This window comes from Anarhichas minor, unplaced genomic scaffold (assembly GCF_050575085.1).
Source record: "Anarhichas minor isolate MPS153535 unplaced genomic scaffold, ASM5057508v1 ptg000074l, whole genome shotgun sequence".
Classification (NCBI taxonomy): Eukaryota; Metazoa; Chordata; class Actinopteri; order Perciformes; family Anarhichadidae; genus Anarhichas; species Anarhichas minor.
Genome location: NW_027466520.1, coordinates 4,438,691 through 4,453,273, shown reverse-complemented (window position 1 = coordinate 4,453,273; position 14,583 = coordinate 4,438,691). Strand labels below are relative to the sequence as shown.

The following is a 14,583-nucleotide window of genomic DNA, read 5'->3' as shown; positions in this document are numbered from 1 at the left end:
TTTGAGACAGTGGTTATTTTAAGAACAATGAAACGGTAATAAAAGACAATAGATTCACATAATAAAAACAGGTATAATCTAGATAATAAATGGACAAACATTAATTGTCACCAGGACTTTCTCGTCTCTTTGTTGTTGTGCTCTCTGTCCCCGTCTCCTGCTCACTTCCTCCAGGCCATGAACCCTCCTCTCACTCCCCAGACCTGCCATCCTCTAACCATCCACCAGATGTCCTCAGACTCTCTCTCTCCGGTCCTGCTCACCTGACGTCCTCTCCCACCTCCTCACCTGCATCTCATTCACTTCATCAGCTACTCTCCAATCACCTCCGTTTGTCCCTCGTCAGACCATCATCATTTCAATGCTGTTTGTTGTGACCTTGCTGCTGGATCTACTGACTCTTGAAGTAATTTTCAGTAAATCCATGAAATCATCCTGCTGCCTTCAATGTCTGCATTTGGGTTCAAGCCATCTTGTCCTGTGTAACCAACCCTGACAGCGATATCTTAGTCCCCAAATAAAATCATATAGTAATACCACTTGTTGCTATTTAATATTTTGATTTATATATATTTTTTTGATATGAGCTGATATCCACAGCAGAAACTATCGCTCTCTAGATTTGAAACCAGGCATTATGACTTTTTGTGGGTCTATGATATGTTTGCTTCAGTTTGCAGATGGCTTGCCGACCTTTTATTCATAATTTAATCGTTGAATAACTTTTCTATTGTAACCAACTTGCTCCCAGCTGCACCTGTCAACTGTTGGATCAGAATGGAAGAGACAGAGAAGGTTTCTTTTATCTGTTCTTGCTTTAACAGTACTGTGTCTTCCTTAGAGTCAAAACAGGAAAGACTTCTAGTAAACCTAAAATAGAAGCGTCTATAGAGAAGAGTTGTGCAACACTTTCGAAATTACGGACATTCATGATCCTCAGAGGGTGAATCCTAACGGCTTTAGAATCAGAATCGGAAACAGTTTATTACCAAGTATGTTTGCACATACGAGGAATGTGACTTGGTGATTGGTGCATTACAATAAACACACTGCAATAGTATAAGACATCATTTGAAAATAAAAAAATTATAATTCAAAATAAAATAAGATAAACAAACAAACAATATAAGAGTACGTTAAGATATGTCTGTATTAAAGTGTCTAAGTGTCACCTGACTTTTTGAGACTCTCAGTCGTTGACCCAACACGACAAATGTTTACTTTCAAGTGACAAAGTCCTCGAGTGTTCGAGTAGTTAAAGCAGGACTTTACTTTGCTTTTTCATGAGATTTGCCCAACATACAAATTCATAGACTGAGGTTTAATTTTGATGTAACTTATACATAAATGATACTTTAAGACTAAACCCAATTAGAACCATTGGAAGAATGAGTTAAAGCTCATAAGTAAGTCACTGAAACATGTTAAAGACAAGAACGCTGTTAAGTTGTTTTCTTTACTTGAAAGCTTTAAGTTCATTTGAGATAACTCTGCTGTTATTCTGGTGTTTTTGTCTTTGTTTTTGTAATTTTAATGTTATTCCTGTTTTTATATCTAACATTTCTTTATTTGATATATTTTTGGCAGAAGCATTCCTGTAAATTGAGACACGTAAAGAGGCCTTGATTGTTTGTACTTGTTGTTTCTCAATAAATAAATAAAAACGTAGAAGAAGAAGAAAAAGGATTCATTAATGTACCGCCAAAGTTCTCCTCTCAAACGGCTCTTGGAGGAGCAGTGCTCGCGCTGGCGCTCGCGCTCGCGTGTAGAGACTCGTCCGGACGGGAACGCGCAGCTTGGGGCAGAATCGATTCTGCCCCAAGCTGAATCTATTTGAGGACGCTGATTGGCTAAATTGTATGTCACACATTTATATCTTTAAATCAGCATTAAAGCATCATTGACTAAACTGCTTCATAGACCCGCCTCTTTGGGGCAGTTTCGCCAGCGCCCCAGCCGGCTGAGACGTGCACACGCGGAGAGGACGTGCAGACACGCGGAGAGGACGTGCAGGAAAAGCATATATTTACCGCAGATATCATATTTTACACATATTACTGGGTGATTCCATATTTCAAAAACACAAATTATTATTATTTATTTTATTTTAATTGTTGTGGTTCAAGGTGGGGCGGCGCCCTAGCGCCCTCTATTGACCAGCCGCCACTGGTTATACGTATAACTACAGAGCCTTAAGGAATGAATGTCAGCAGAGAAAGACCACGCAATAAAGAAACTGGAATCAGAGGGCATAATTAGTATGAACTATATTGTAGAAATGAACAGAACAGAACATACGATGGGGTGTGAACATCAGTGGTATCAGTAGTGTTGCATGCTGGAGTGGTATCAGTAGTGATACGATGGGGTGTGAACATCAGTGGTATCAGTAGTGTTGCATGCTGGGTGTGTGATTGTGTGTGTAGGGGTGCTGCCGGCTCGCAGATGGAAACCATGAGTGTGAATACAGATCGCGAGGAGTAGTATAAGTATCAGTCAGTGATTATTGTTTTTGAGTATTAGAGTAAATTTAACGTGTTCTGTGAAGCATAGAATATATCCGGGGTCGGCGATGTCAGAGGGAGGATGTCAGAGGGAGGGCCGGTTGGTGATGGAGGTGCGCCGGTATTGGACCAGCCCAACCCTGTCGGCCTACCGGGGATTTCCCCGGTATCCCCTATGCCCACCCCTGCTCCCTTGTGATCTCCAGCTCAAGTAATATAAATACTGAGTAACAAGCTGTGAATTTCACCTCCTTCACTTCTGCTCACAGAATAACTGGTGTGTGACACTCAAGGCCTGTGAGTACTCTACACTTTTGTTTTGACTGAAATGCTGAAAACATGTCAAGCATTTTCAGTATTCTATCCAGGTACAACATCATAGATGTTGTTGTTTGAAGTTTCTGTTTGTTTGTTTTCAGAATCATGAGTAAGAACTACTTGTCCAGAAATGATGAACTCCGCAAGGGAGACACTCTGATGTCCAACAACAGGGAGTGGAAGGCTGTCTTCCAGGTGAGTAACTGTGAATATTTGTGTGCTCCAGACACTTATCATGGTGCGTGATGCATGAGCTCTGCTCTGTGTAAAAGTACATGATTCTGATGACAGTCAAATGTCTCTTTTTCCCTCCTGCAGGATGATGGTAACTTTGTCATCTATGGCTGGAAGCCTGAGTGGGCTTCAGACACTTACGGATCAGACGCTATCCGCCTGTGCATGCAGGCTGACTGCAACCTGGTCATGTACAACAAGAGTGAGGAACCCAAGTGGTCAACAAACACCTACGGACCCGAAGCTAACATGTGCCGCCTTTACCTGACCGATGAAGGAAAATTGGTGTTGACCAGGGAAAGTGCAGAGATTTGGAACTCTGGTCAAAACAGAGGCAGGAAGTTGTGAACATCATGTTCTACAGTCAGATTGAGTTACCAGTAAACCTTCCTTCTGTGTAATCTGGAATCAAATAAAAGACGTTTTTCACAATCCATCAATGAGTTTCTTGCTTCTCTTTGTAGAGAGCGATGATCAGGGTAAAGTGTGTCTCTGCATCTCAGCTTAATCTCAGAACAAACAACTCTTTGACTTAAAACAGAGTGAAAGTTTAACATAATGAATCGATACACTGTGTGATTTTAGCCACATTTGTGATGAACTCAAAAACAACTAAAACATGGAAAGTGAGTTGAAATAAGAATTGTGTTAAAGTCAGAAATTATTAGTAAAACACAGAGTGATTACAACATGACAGCATGAAGATAAACTACATGTTTTATCTAATGGTGGCTCCCTTTATCATTCAGTGGAGCAGACTGGTACTGGGTCTCAGTGGTGGAATAATTATTCAGGTCTTCTAATTAGTAAGTAAAAGTATCAATAGTGTAAAACATGTGAAAATATAAAAGTATAATCAGCAATATGTTCTCATTAATCAGCACAATGGTCTCTCTCAGAGTTATATATAAAAACCTTTTTGATAGTTGGAGATCATTTCACCAGCTTTATATACTGTTGGGTAGTTTAATCTGTGACATTCTTTTGTATTTGATGCAGCAGCAGCACCCTCTGACAGGTGTTTTAGTGAGACAGGTCGTATACTGAGGGAGGTCTGTTGAAGTCAAAGGTTCAGGTTTTTACTGTCAGAGTTTAGAGTCAAGCATGTCTTTATTCCATTATGCTAAAAGAATGATGAAAATAGGATCAAATTAACTTTATTGTCCAGCGGGGGAAATGTGTCTTGGGCTCCAAGCTGCTGCATCACACAACAAACTTGCCAACGACGTCACATGTCCACATAGAACATAGATCATACACACATACACTCATGCAAACACTTCCTTAAATGTACATGTTGAGTGTGAGACAGTGGTTCTTTTAAAAACAATGAAACGGTAATAAAAGATAATAGATTCACATAATAAAAACAGGCATAATCTAGATAATAAATGGACAAACATTAATTGTCAACAGGACTTTCTCGTCTCTTTGTTGTTGTGCTCTCTGTCCCCGTCTCCTGCTCACTTCCTCCAGGCCATGAACCCTCCTCTCACTCCCCAGACCTGCCATCCTCTAACCATCCACCAGATGTCCTCAGACTCTCTCTCTCCGGTCCTGCTCACCTGACGTCCTCTCCCACCTCCTCACCAGCATCTCATTCACTTCATCAGCTACTCTCCAATCACCTCCGTTTGTCCCTCGTCAGACCATCATCATTTCAATGCTGTTTCTTGTGACCTTGCTGCTGGATCTACTGACTCTTGAAGTAATCTTCAGCAAATTGTTCCCGTTACACCACCCCCAGCCTAGGTGAGCAAAGATGGCGGATGGATGGAAAATGTCAAAGAAGGGGCCTTGACCGAGAAAACAATAGCAATGTCCATTACAGATATAGAACTTTACGAAGCAGCTGATGAATTCCCATAACATGCAGAGAAACAATCTACAACAACACAACGTCCAGGTGATCCAAAGAAGGCTGTTGGCAGTTTTCTATTCAACTTCAAATAATAAAGTAATTTTATAATAATTTTAAAATATATTTGTCATATATTTACTGGGGCTGCACGGCGGTGTAGTGGCTAGCACTGTCACCTCACATCAAGAGGGGCCCGATCCCGGGTGGTCTTTCTGTGTGGAGTTTGCACGTTCTCCCCGTGGCAGCGTGGGTTCTCTCCGGGTTCTCCGGCTTCCTCCAACAGTCCAAAGACATGCAGCTTAGGTTATTTGGAGACTCGAAATTGCCCATAGGTGTGAATGTGAGCGTGAATGTTTGTCTGTCTACATGTGCCCTGCAATAAACTGCCGACCTGTCCAGGGTGTATCCTGCCTTCGCCCAATGTCAGCTGGGATCGGCTCCAGCGCCCCACGACCCTTGATAGGATAAGCGGTTTGGATAGTGGAATGGAATGGAATATATTTACTGACACTGTTAGAGATTTGAAACCTGGGAATGAAGGTCAATACTCTCTGCATCCATTAGAATATGTTTCTCAAGAGTACAGACACTTTTGTTATTAAACTTTTGTCTGTGTACATTATAAAACAACCAGGGTGTCTAAAGAACTGTAAATTAATTGCTTTACCATGTGTGGTACTGAGGAGGCACCACAAGATGTTACTCTCATCCTCCTGTAGTATCTGTATCCACATATGTGTCACATTGGTTACATGCAACGGCTGCACACAGAAAAAATGTCTGAAATTAAAATGCCAACATAAGAGTTTTATTGTTTTCCTTATAACACGGAACACATAATCTAAATAAACACAAATTTCAACTCTTAGCATGTTTGCTATCATGCGAACTAGATTGGATTCAGAGTTAATCTTTAACCAGGATTCTTATCACAATAATAATTCATCACTCATCACTACTTACTAAGAATTCCAGTTTATTATACTGCGTAATCATACCACTTCCTTGTGATCTCCAGCTCAAGTAATATAAAGACGGAGTAACAAGCTGTGAATGTCACCTTCAGTTAGACAGGTAGAATAGATTTAGGGTCAGACATGGCTTTACTGACATTTACATGTTGGACTCAGTTAGTTAGAAAGAAAAAAAAACATTAGATAAGGAATTTGTATTCCTCTGTTTCAGTTTGTCCAGCTGTAAATAAGGCTGAAGAGAACTAAAATCATTGAAAAGTAAATGTTAATATGTCCTAATGTCTTCCAAGTGTCTAAGGACTAAGTGGGTGACACCACTAACTGATCATCAGTATTCATTCCTTATCTATAATCAACCTGCTAAGGGTCTAACAGTATATTTCTCAAAACATTTCATCACAGTGTAGCTCAGAGCTGCAGGCTTATAATCATTGTTCTCAACTAGAAAAGAGTTCTTTGGGACTGAAGTGATAACAGTTTGTTTTCCATCCTGAAGGGACGGTGTGTGAGTCCAGAGAGCAGCGCTGAGAGAGTGGACACCAAGCTGGAGTCAGATCTTCAGCACAGGTTTTGCATCCCGTGCAAGCTCATGGATGTTCATAACAGTAATTCCCAGTGCTTATTCTTGTATTGGTGGCTAATTATGTTTTTTATAATTAGTAGCTGATCCAAAAATATTCAATATATTTCTCCTTTTTTCAGATCCATCAATGAGGTATTAGTCCTTTTTTTTGGCCTGATTGGAAAAAATGGAACAGTTAATAAAATATATATATATATATATATATATATATATATATATATATACATTCTGGTCAAACTCATGATTATCACAGATAAAGATCCTGGAGCACTTTCATTCAGTACTGGCGGCTGGTTAAGGTGTTAATCACTGTATCTAAAAATGTTCAACATATTTTTTCCTGTCTGTCAATCATGTCCCCCTTCAAAGATCATCCTATTGCTAAAAAAATAAAATAATGTAAAATAAATAAAAAAGACCTGCATGTTTGTGATGTTTTAAGAAGGGGATTTAAGAAAACAGGAAAACAGTGTTCTCAACCGGCAAAGACTTCTTTGGAACTGAAATGACAAATAACTGACACCCTCAGAGAATCACTTACTTGGAATCAAAACATCAGCTTTTAGAAAACAGGAAAAAAAGAAAAGGAGGTGACACTCCCTCTCTGTCCTCCGTCTCTCTCCTCCTCCAGCTCAGATGTATATAAATGGAGTGAATTTCTCTTCTTGCACTTCACTCATTTTGCTCTGCTTGCAGTCTGACTGGACCTTCAACCCTGTAAGTGTTCTTTACTTTTACTCTGATGGATAGATTAATACATGTCTGTGTTTGATGCATGAACGAGTCATTAAATGACTGTTGAATCTGTGCTGTTGCAATTAAAATGACAATTGGTGCATAAGACTCACTGTGTGTAAAAATTAATGTCAGGTGAAAATAACTACTTTTCAGTAAAGAAATACCACTGGTATTGCACAAATGAAATGGCAAACCAACTCACAAAGCATGTTTTTAAAGTATTTTCAGTGTTTTAGATGGAAACAACAGACTTTCTTTTTGTTGCAGAATCATGAGTAAGAACTACTTGTCCAGAAATGATGAGCTCCGTAAGGGAGACTCTCTGATGTCCAACAACGGGCAGTGGAAGGCTGTCTTCCAGGTGAGTAACTCTGAATATTTGTGTGCTCCAGACACTTATCATGGTGCGTGATGCATGAGCTCTGCTCTGTGTAAAAGTACATGATTCTGATAACAGTCAAATGTCTCTTTTTCCCTCCTGCAGGATGATGGTAACTTTGTCATCTATGGCTGGAAGCCTGTGTGGGCTTCAGACACTTACGGATCAGACGCTATCCGCCTGTGCATGCAGGCTGACTGCAACCTGGTCATGTACAACAAGTGTGCGCAACCCAAGTGGCACACAAACACCTCCAAACCCGAACCTAACATGTGCCGCCTTCACCTGACCGATGAAGGAAAACTGACGTTGAACAGAGAAAGTGACGAGATTTGGACCTCTGATCAAAGCAGAGGCATGAAGTGATTCATTGTATGTGAACGTCATGTTCTACAGTCAGAGTGAGTTACCAGTAAACCTTCCTTCTGTGTAATCTGGAATCAAATAAAAGACGTTTTTCACAATCCATCAATGAGTTTCTTGCTTCTCTTTGTAGAGAGCGATGATCAGGGTAAAGTGTGTCTCTGCATCTCAGCTTAATCTCAGAACAAACAACTCTTTGACTTAAAACAGAATGAAAGTTTAACATAATGAATCGATACACTGTGTGATTTTAGCCACATTTGTGATGAACTCAAAACAACTAAAACATGGAAAGTGAGTTGAAATAAGAGTTGTGTTAAAGTCAGAAATTATTAGTAAAACACAGAGTGATTACAACATGACAGCATGAAGATAAACTACATGTTTTATCTAATGGTGGCTCCCTTTATCATTCAGTGGAGCAGACTGGTACTGGGTCTCAGTGGTGGAATAATTATTCAGGTCTTCTAATTAGTAAGTAAAAGTATCAATAGTGTAAAACATGTGAAAATATAAAAGTATAATCAGCAATATGTTCTCATTAATCAGCACAATGGTCTCTCTCAGAGTTATATATAAAAACCTTTTTGATAGTTGGAGATCATTTCACCAGCTTTATATACTGTTGGGTAGTTTAATCTGTGACATTCTTTTGTATTTGATGCAGCAGCAGCACCCTCTGACAGGTGTTTTAGTGAGACAGGTCATATACTGAGGGAGGTCTGTTGAAGTCAAAGGTTCAGGTTTTTACTGTCAGAGTTTATAGAGTCAAGCATGTCTTTATTCCATTATGCTAAAAGAATGATGAAAATAGGATCAAATTAACTTTATTGTCCAGCGGGGGAAATGTGTCTTGGGCTCCAAGCTGCTGCATCACACAACAAACTTGCCAACGACGTCACATGTCCACATAGAACATAGATCATACACACATACACTCATGCAAACACTTCCTTAAATGTACATGTTGAGTGTGAGACAGTGGTTCTTTTAAAAACAATGAAACGGTAATAAAAGATAATAGATTCACATAATAAAAACAGGCATAATCTAGATAATAAATGGACAAACATTAATTGTCAACAGGACTTTCTCGTCTCTTTGTTGTTGTGCTCTCTGTCCCCGTCTCCTGCTCACTTCCTTCAGGCCATGAACCCTCCTCTCACTCCCCAGACCTGCCATCCTCTAACCATCCACCAGATGTCCTCAGACTCTCTCTCTCCGGTCCTGCTCACCTGACGTCCTCTCCCACCTCCTCACCTGCATCTCATTCACTTCATCAGCTACTCTCCAATCACCTCCGTTTGTCCCTCATCAGACCATCATCATTTCAATGCTGTTTGTTGTGACCTTGCTGCTGGATCTACTGACTCTTGAAGTAATTTTCAGTAAATCCATGAAATCATCCTGCTGCCTTCAATGTCTGCATTTGGGTTCAAGCCATCTTGTCCTGTGTAACCAACCCTGACAGCGATGTCTTAGTCCCCAAATAAAATCATATAGTAATACCACTTGTTGCTATTTAATATTTTGATTTCCTGTCCGTTTAATTAAGAGATGCCAGTTTAGACTAACTGTGCTGACAGGTTACCATACTTTACTATTTTATATTAAACGGACTAAAATCATTTGATAAATCAAAATCCTTCTTTTGTTGTTTTAAACCGTGAAGTCTTTAAAAATAATGCATCGTCTGTTGTAGCGCAGAATAAAGGTTTTGAACGTGCACATGCCGTGTGAGCAATTAGTAAATGTCCACACCAACATATTTATATGAAGAGACCTGATTTGTGGGCACTTAGTGAATGACTGCTGGACTGTGGTCACTAATTGATTTTGGATTAAAAATCATCTCCTCAGATTTCTTCACATCCACAATCAGGTGGTGAGCGTCACACCCGTCTACGAACGGTTTGATTTCAGAGTGTTGAAGTGATGTGTCCTGATCTCTGTGTAATAAATAAAGAACGATGGCGTCCGAGAATTTCACAATGTGATTTTGGGGAGTTTTTCTCACACGCCCGTATCATGTGAAGAGGACGGGGCAACTCATCCTTGGGGGGCACCTGTGTTAATATATTTAGGGTCAGATATGGCTTTATTTACATTTACATGTTGGACTCAGTTAGTTGGAAAAGAAAAAAAACATTAGTTAAGGAGTTTGCATTCCTCTGTTTCAGTTTGTCCAGTAATAAATCAAAACATTTCATCACAGTGTAGCTCAAATGACTGCAGGCTTATAATCATTGTTCTCAGGGAAAGACTTCTTTGGAACTGAAATGACTGACAAATAACTGACACCCTGAGAGAATCACTTACTTGGAATCAAAACATCAGCTTTTAGAAAACAGGAAAAAAAGAAAAGGAGGTGACACTCCCTCTCTGTCCCCCGTCTCTCTCCTCCTCCAGCTCAGATGTATATAAATGGAGTGAATTTCTCTTCTTGCACTTCACTCATTTTGCTCTGTTTGCAGTCTGACTGGACCTTCAACCCTGTAAGTGTTCTTTACTTTTACTCTGATGGATAGATTAATACATGTCTGTGTTTGATGCATGAAGGAGTCATTAAATTACTGTTAAATCGGTGCTGTTGCAATTAAAATGATAATTGGTGCATAATACTTGTGAAAATGTATGTAAAAATGTGAAAAGAACTACTATTCAGTCAAAACAAATACCACTGGTGTTGCACAAATGAAATGGCAAACCAACTAACAGAACAAATGTTAACAAAGTATTTTCAGTGTTTTACATGGAAACAACAGACTTTCTTTTTGTTGCAGAATCATGAGTAAGAACTGCATGGCCAGAAATGATGTTTTCCGCAAGGGAGACTCTCTGATATCCAACAACGGGGAGTGGAAGGCTGACTTCCAGGTGAGTAACTCTGAATATTGCCCTCCAGACACTTATCATGGTGCGTGATGCATGAGCACTGGTCTGTGTAAAAGTACATAACTTAATATTTTGGTGTGATATTGCTTGGATAACAGTCAAATGTCTCTTTTTCCCTCCTGCAGGATGATGGTAACTTTGTCATCTGGAAGCGTGTGTGGGCTTCAGACACTGACGGATCAGACGTTGTTAGTCTGGTCATGCAGGCTGACAGCAACCTGGTCATGTACAACAAGAGTCAGGAACCCAGGTGGCACACAAACTCCTACAGACCCGAACCTGACATCCGCCTTCTCATGACCGATGAAGGAAAATTGGTGTTGACCAAGGACAGTGAGGAGATTTGGAACTCTGATCAAAACAGAGGCATGAAGTGATTCATTGTATGTGAACATCATGTTCTACAGTCAGATTGAGTTACCAGTAAACCTTCCTTCTGTGTAATCTGGAATCAAATAAAATACATTTTTCACAATCCATAAATGAGTTTCTTGTCCACATAGAACATAGATCATACACACATACACTCATGCAAAAAGGTTTATATATATAACTCTGAGAGAGACCATTGTGCTGATTAATGAGAACATATTGCTGATTATACTTTTTTTTCATATGGTTTACACTATTGATACCTTTACTTACTAATTAGAAGACCTGAATAATTATTCCACCACTGAGACCATAAACAACTCTCCCCAATCCCAAAACTACAGAGCTAAAACTCAGATACCATCATGTATAAATTGCTCCAGAGTAACTCATGTTCACAAATATTGATTGAACTGTCCTACACCATGGATACAACATATTAGAGCTCTAAATTTAGGTGGAGTTCCCTTTGGTGCCTTTGGGGTCAGCAGAGCTCCAAAGCTCTATTTCACTTCTTGCACTTAAAGTTGAACATAATGACAATTCTGTTCTCCCAAAATATTGGTACATGTCCAAACCGTCCATATGACTCGGGTGAAGCTTGGTAGAGGAAGAATATGTGTCAGAGCTGTTATTGCATTAGATTATATGGGTGTACCTAACAAACAGGCAGGGGCAGTAGGTTCTCAGGAAAAAGGCACAGTCACACCTTTGTCAACCAATCATATTTTTTTGTTTCAACCTGTTCTATTCTATCTGAAAACAATGTCGCCAGCCAGTTCCCAGTGCTATTTAACGACACACATCCAACAGTGCTTGAGCAACAGTACAGCGGTGACTCAGAGACGATGTAGTCGGCCACGCTTGGACATTTTGTTGCTTTTGTCGCTTGTAGTGTGAATATAAGCATTAGAACTTTTATCGCTTTCACAATGTGTTATCAGTTAATGACAATTAATTGTAACATTTAGGTCTTTTAAAATTGTCTTGTTCAAGCTCTCGTGTCGCTTCTGGTTGCAAAAAAACAAGATGGCAACGGACAAAATGACAAAATGTTATTGAACATGAGTGCAGTTCACTCAAACAAAACTATAGCTTTATACATATAGCCCTTACACTTATACACAATATGATGCAAGAAACATTCTAATAAACATAAAAAAACAAAGTAGGCATGATCAGAGGGCTTGGTGACCCTTCAGGTCAGAAGTTTAGTAGCTGCTGGCTGTGCTTGAGAGACAGACATATCTGATTAGGTCATGTACATGTCAGAATGTTCTTGTTGTATATCAGCATTTACAGCAACCAGATAAAGAAAGATTAACTGAAGTTTGCTTGTCAAATGTATAATTAAGTCTGCGATGTGCAATTTACATACATGTATCTGCAGCACATTTACATTTCTCTGCAAGAGCCATATGCAGGCAATGGAAATGTTTGATCAGCCTCTGCAGTAAACTTGCTTCATGTAAATACACTGATGTCAAACATCTCATTGTCATACTGCTCCTCTTTGTGAAGCAGCTGGAGAAGATTTCCCATAAAAGGCTGTGAAATAATCCACAATGACACTATGAATTCTGAACCTTCGATTTTTCCGTCATGCATTCAAAGATAAAGGTTGAAGTCAACTTCAGTTTGATCGATTTATTTTAAAGTTAAAGATTGAATTTTTCCTGAGAGGGTCTATGAGGAACTCAAAACCTGATAATGGAAAATGGATTTCTGTGTACTATTCATCCCTGTGATGCCTAAGTGGCCTTTTATTTCAAGTTTGTTTCAAGTTTGCGTTTAATTATGGACAAATAGCCACTCCACCTGATATCCAGCAAGGGGATGTGGAGGGCTATGCTCCAAGTGAGTAAACCAGATTTCTTTGCAGTCCAGAAGTTCATCAAAGGTTATATTTTATTTACAAGTCTGTTTACTAAAGCAATTATTCCTTTTTTTTGCCAATGAATATTTTGATAAGAGCAAAATGGCTCTTTGTCATCTATGGCCCGCAGACTGTGTGGGAATCAGACACTGCACGACTTGGTGATGTAGGACGAGGCTGGCACCACTAGGTGGCACACTAACACATATGTCCCCATGCCACCCGGCCCTCGCGAGGAAGGGCTGCCCTCTTGAACTGACCTATGAGGGCAACCTCGTGTGGCACAGGGGACCTGACAAAGTTTGGAGCTCTGCTGACTCCAAAGGCACTAAAGGGAACTCCACCTAAATTTAGAGCTCTAATATGTTGTATATCCATGGCGTAGGAAAGTTTAATCAACAAGCTACTCTGGAGCCGTTTATGCATGATGACCTCTGAGATTTAGCTCTGTAGTTTTGGGATTGGGGAGAGTTGTTTATGTCCAATAATATGTTTGGACTGTCTCAGACCATGGCATGAACATGTATGAAATTGGCCTTAGCTCCGCCTTTAAACGATGTTTTAGCATGACATCACAAAGTTTTTGAATTTGAATGCTTTGCAAGTGAAAGTCATCTCTGGATGTCAGCGTGAATCACAATGAACCTGCCTGCTGTGTAATGTGGAATCAAATAAAAGCACACCTTCAAAATGTATAAATCTGTTTTTCTTTGTTCTTTTTTTCTTTTTTCTTGTATTTATGCCCAATTGATAACAGGTCTACTTGCAAATATCTTGATAAAGAGCACTGGTAGTTGTAGCGAGGTGAGTGTCAGCTGGTCTAATATCTGAACTACAACAACATCAAGTAATCTACACAATTCCCTCTGATCTAACACCAACAACCCAACTCCATGTTGGTATTGAGTTGAATTAATCAGCGTGTCAACTAACTGTTATATCATGTATTTGGTACCAAATTAAAGAAGAAATTACTGATATAAGAGATTAAAGAACCTGAGAATGAAGGTGACATTTTTGTCATTCAAACATTTGTCTGTGTACATTAGAAAACAATAAGCATGTGACGCCAATGAGTCTTAAAAACTGAAAGGAAGCGGAATGAAAGACGTTATTGCAACTGCATCAAGGCACCACATGATGTCACACTAATCCAACCGTAGTCTCCGTATCCACATCTATGACCCACCTTGCATGAATGTACCTGTCTGTGGTTACAGAGAGGAGGACAGACACCAGGAGGAACATAATCATTGCAATCTCTTCTGAAATGGTTGCAATGATGTGTAGACATTTTAAAATTATGTTTTCTTCATGGCAAAATATTTACTGTTGGGTCACTGATCCCCCTATACCCCCCCCCCCCCCCCTCTCTTTTGTGTATTCTGTATTTTGCATCGCCTCGTCTCCATGTTCTTATCAAGTACAGTTCACGCAGCAGACATGACAGCTTCATCATATGCCCAAAGGACAGCACTCCTAGACC

At 39.7% G+C, this 14,583-nt stretch overlaps 3 protein-coding genes across 4 annotated transcripts; all 3 read left to right on the top strand.

Moving 5' to 3' along the window:
• The first annotated feature begins 2,502 nt into the window (after positions 1-2,502).
• Positions 2,503-3,492, top strand: LOC142937832 (B-type lectin plumieribetin-like). The gene is made up of 3 exons (XM_076080946.1): positions 2,503-2,801; positions 2,924-3,017; positions 3,141-3,492. The coding sequence occupies exons 2-3, from the start codon at positions 2,928-2,930 to the stop codon at positions 3,402-3,404; spliced, it is 354 nt and encodes a 117-aa protein (XP_075937061.1). The 5' UTR covers positions 2,503-2,801; positions 2,924-2,927; the 3' UTR covers positions 3,405-3,492.
• A 2,891-nt stretch (positions 3,493-6,383) lies between these two features.
• LOC142937834 (B-type lectin plumieribetin-like) lies at positions 6,384-8,059 on the top strand. Of its 2 annotated transcripts, XM_076080948.1 has the most exons (4): positions 6,384-6,458; positions 7,106-7,191; positions 7,480-7,573; positions 7,697-8,059. In XM_076080948.1, exons 3-4 carry the CDS (start codon positions 7,484-7,486, stop codon positions 7,955-7,957), a joined length of 351 nt encoding a protein of 116 aa, XP_075937063.1. In that variant the 5' UTR covers positions 6,384-6,458; positions 7,106-7,191; positions 7,480-7,483; the 3' UTR covers positions 7,958-8,059. The 2 variants fall into 2 exon arrangements, with proteins under 2 accessions (XP_075937063.1, XP_075937064.1); XM_076080949.1 differs by lacking the exon at positions 6,384-6,458 and having other exon boundaries at positions 6,763-7,191.
• Positions 8,060-10,741: 2,682 nt separating this feature from the next.
• On the top strand, positions 10,742-11,226 carry LOC142937835 (B-type lectin plumieribetin-like). The gene is made up of 2 exons (XM_076080950.1): positions 10,742-10,831; positions 10,975-11,226. The coding sequence occupies exons 1-2, from the start codon at positions 10,742-10,744 to the stop codon at positions 11,224-11,226; spliced, it is 342 nt and encodes a 113-aa protein (XP_075937065.1).
• The last annotated feature ends 3,357 nt before the right edge of the window (positions 11,227-14,583 follow it).

Bases quoted from the DNA above. Each gene is read 5' to 3' on its own strand.
- LOC142937835 (XM_076080950.1), top strand. From the start codon at position 10,742: ATGAGTAAGAACTGCATGGCCAGAAATGATGTTTTCCGCAAGGGAGAC. The intron at 10,832-10,974 runs GTGAGTAACTCT...TCCCTCCTGCAG, and splicing joins AGTGGAAGGCTGACTTCCAG to GATGATGGTAACTTTGTCAT.
- LOC142937832 (XM_076080946.1), top strand. From the start codon at position 2,928: ATGAGTAAGAACTACTTGTCCAGAAATGATGAACTCCGCAAGGGAGAC. The intron at 3,018-3,140 runs GTGAGTAACTGT...TCCCTCCTGCAG, and splicing joins AGTGGAAGGCTGTCTTCCAG to GATGATGGTAACTTTGTCAT.
- LOC142937834 (XM_076080948.1), top strand. From the start codon at position 7,484: ATGAGTAAGAACTACTTGTCCAGAAATGATGAGCTCCGTAAGGGAGAC. The intron at 7,574-7,696 runs GTGAGTAACTCT...TCCCTCCTGCAG, and splicing joins AGTGGAAGGCTGTCTTCCAG to GATGATGGTAACTTTGTCAT.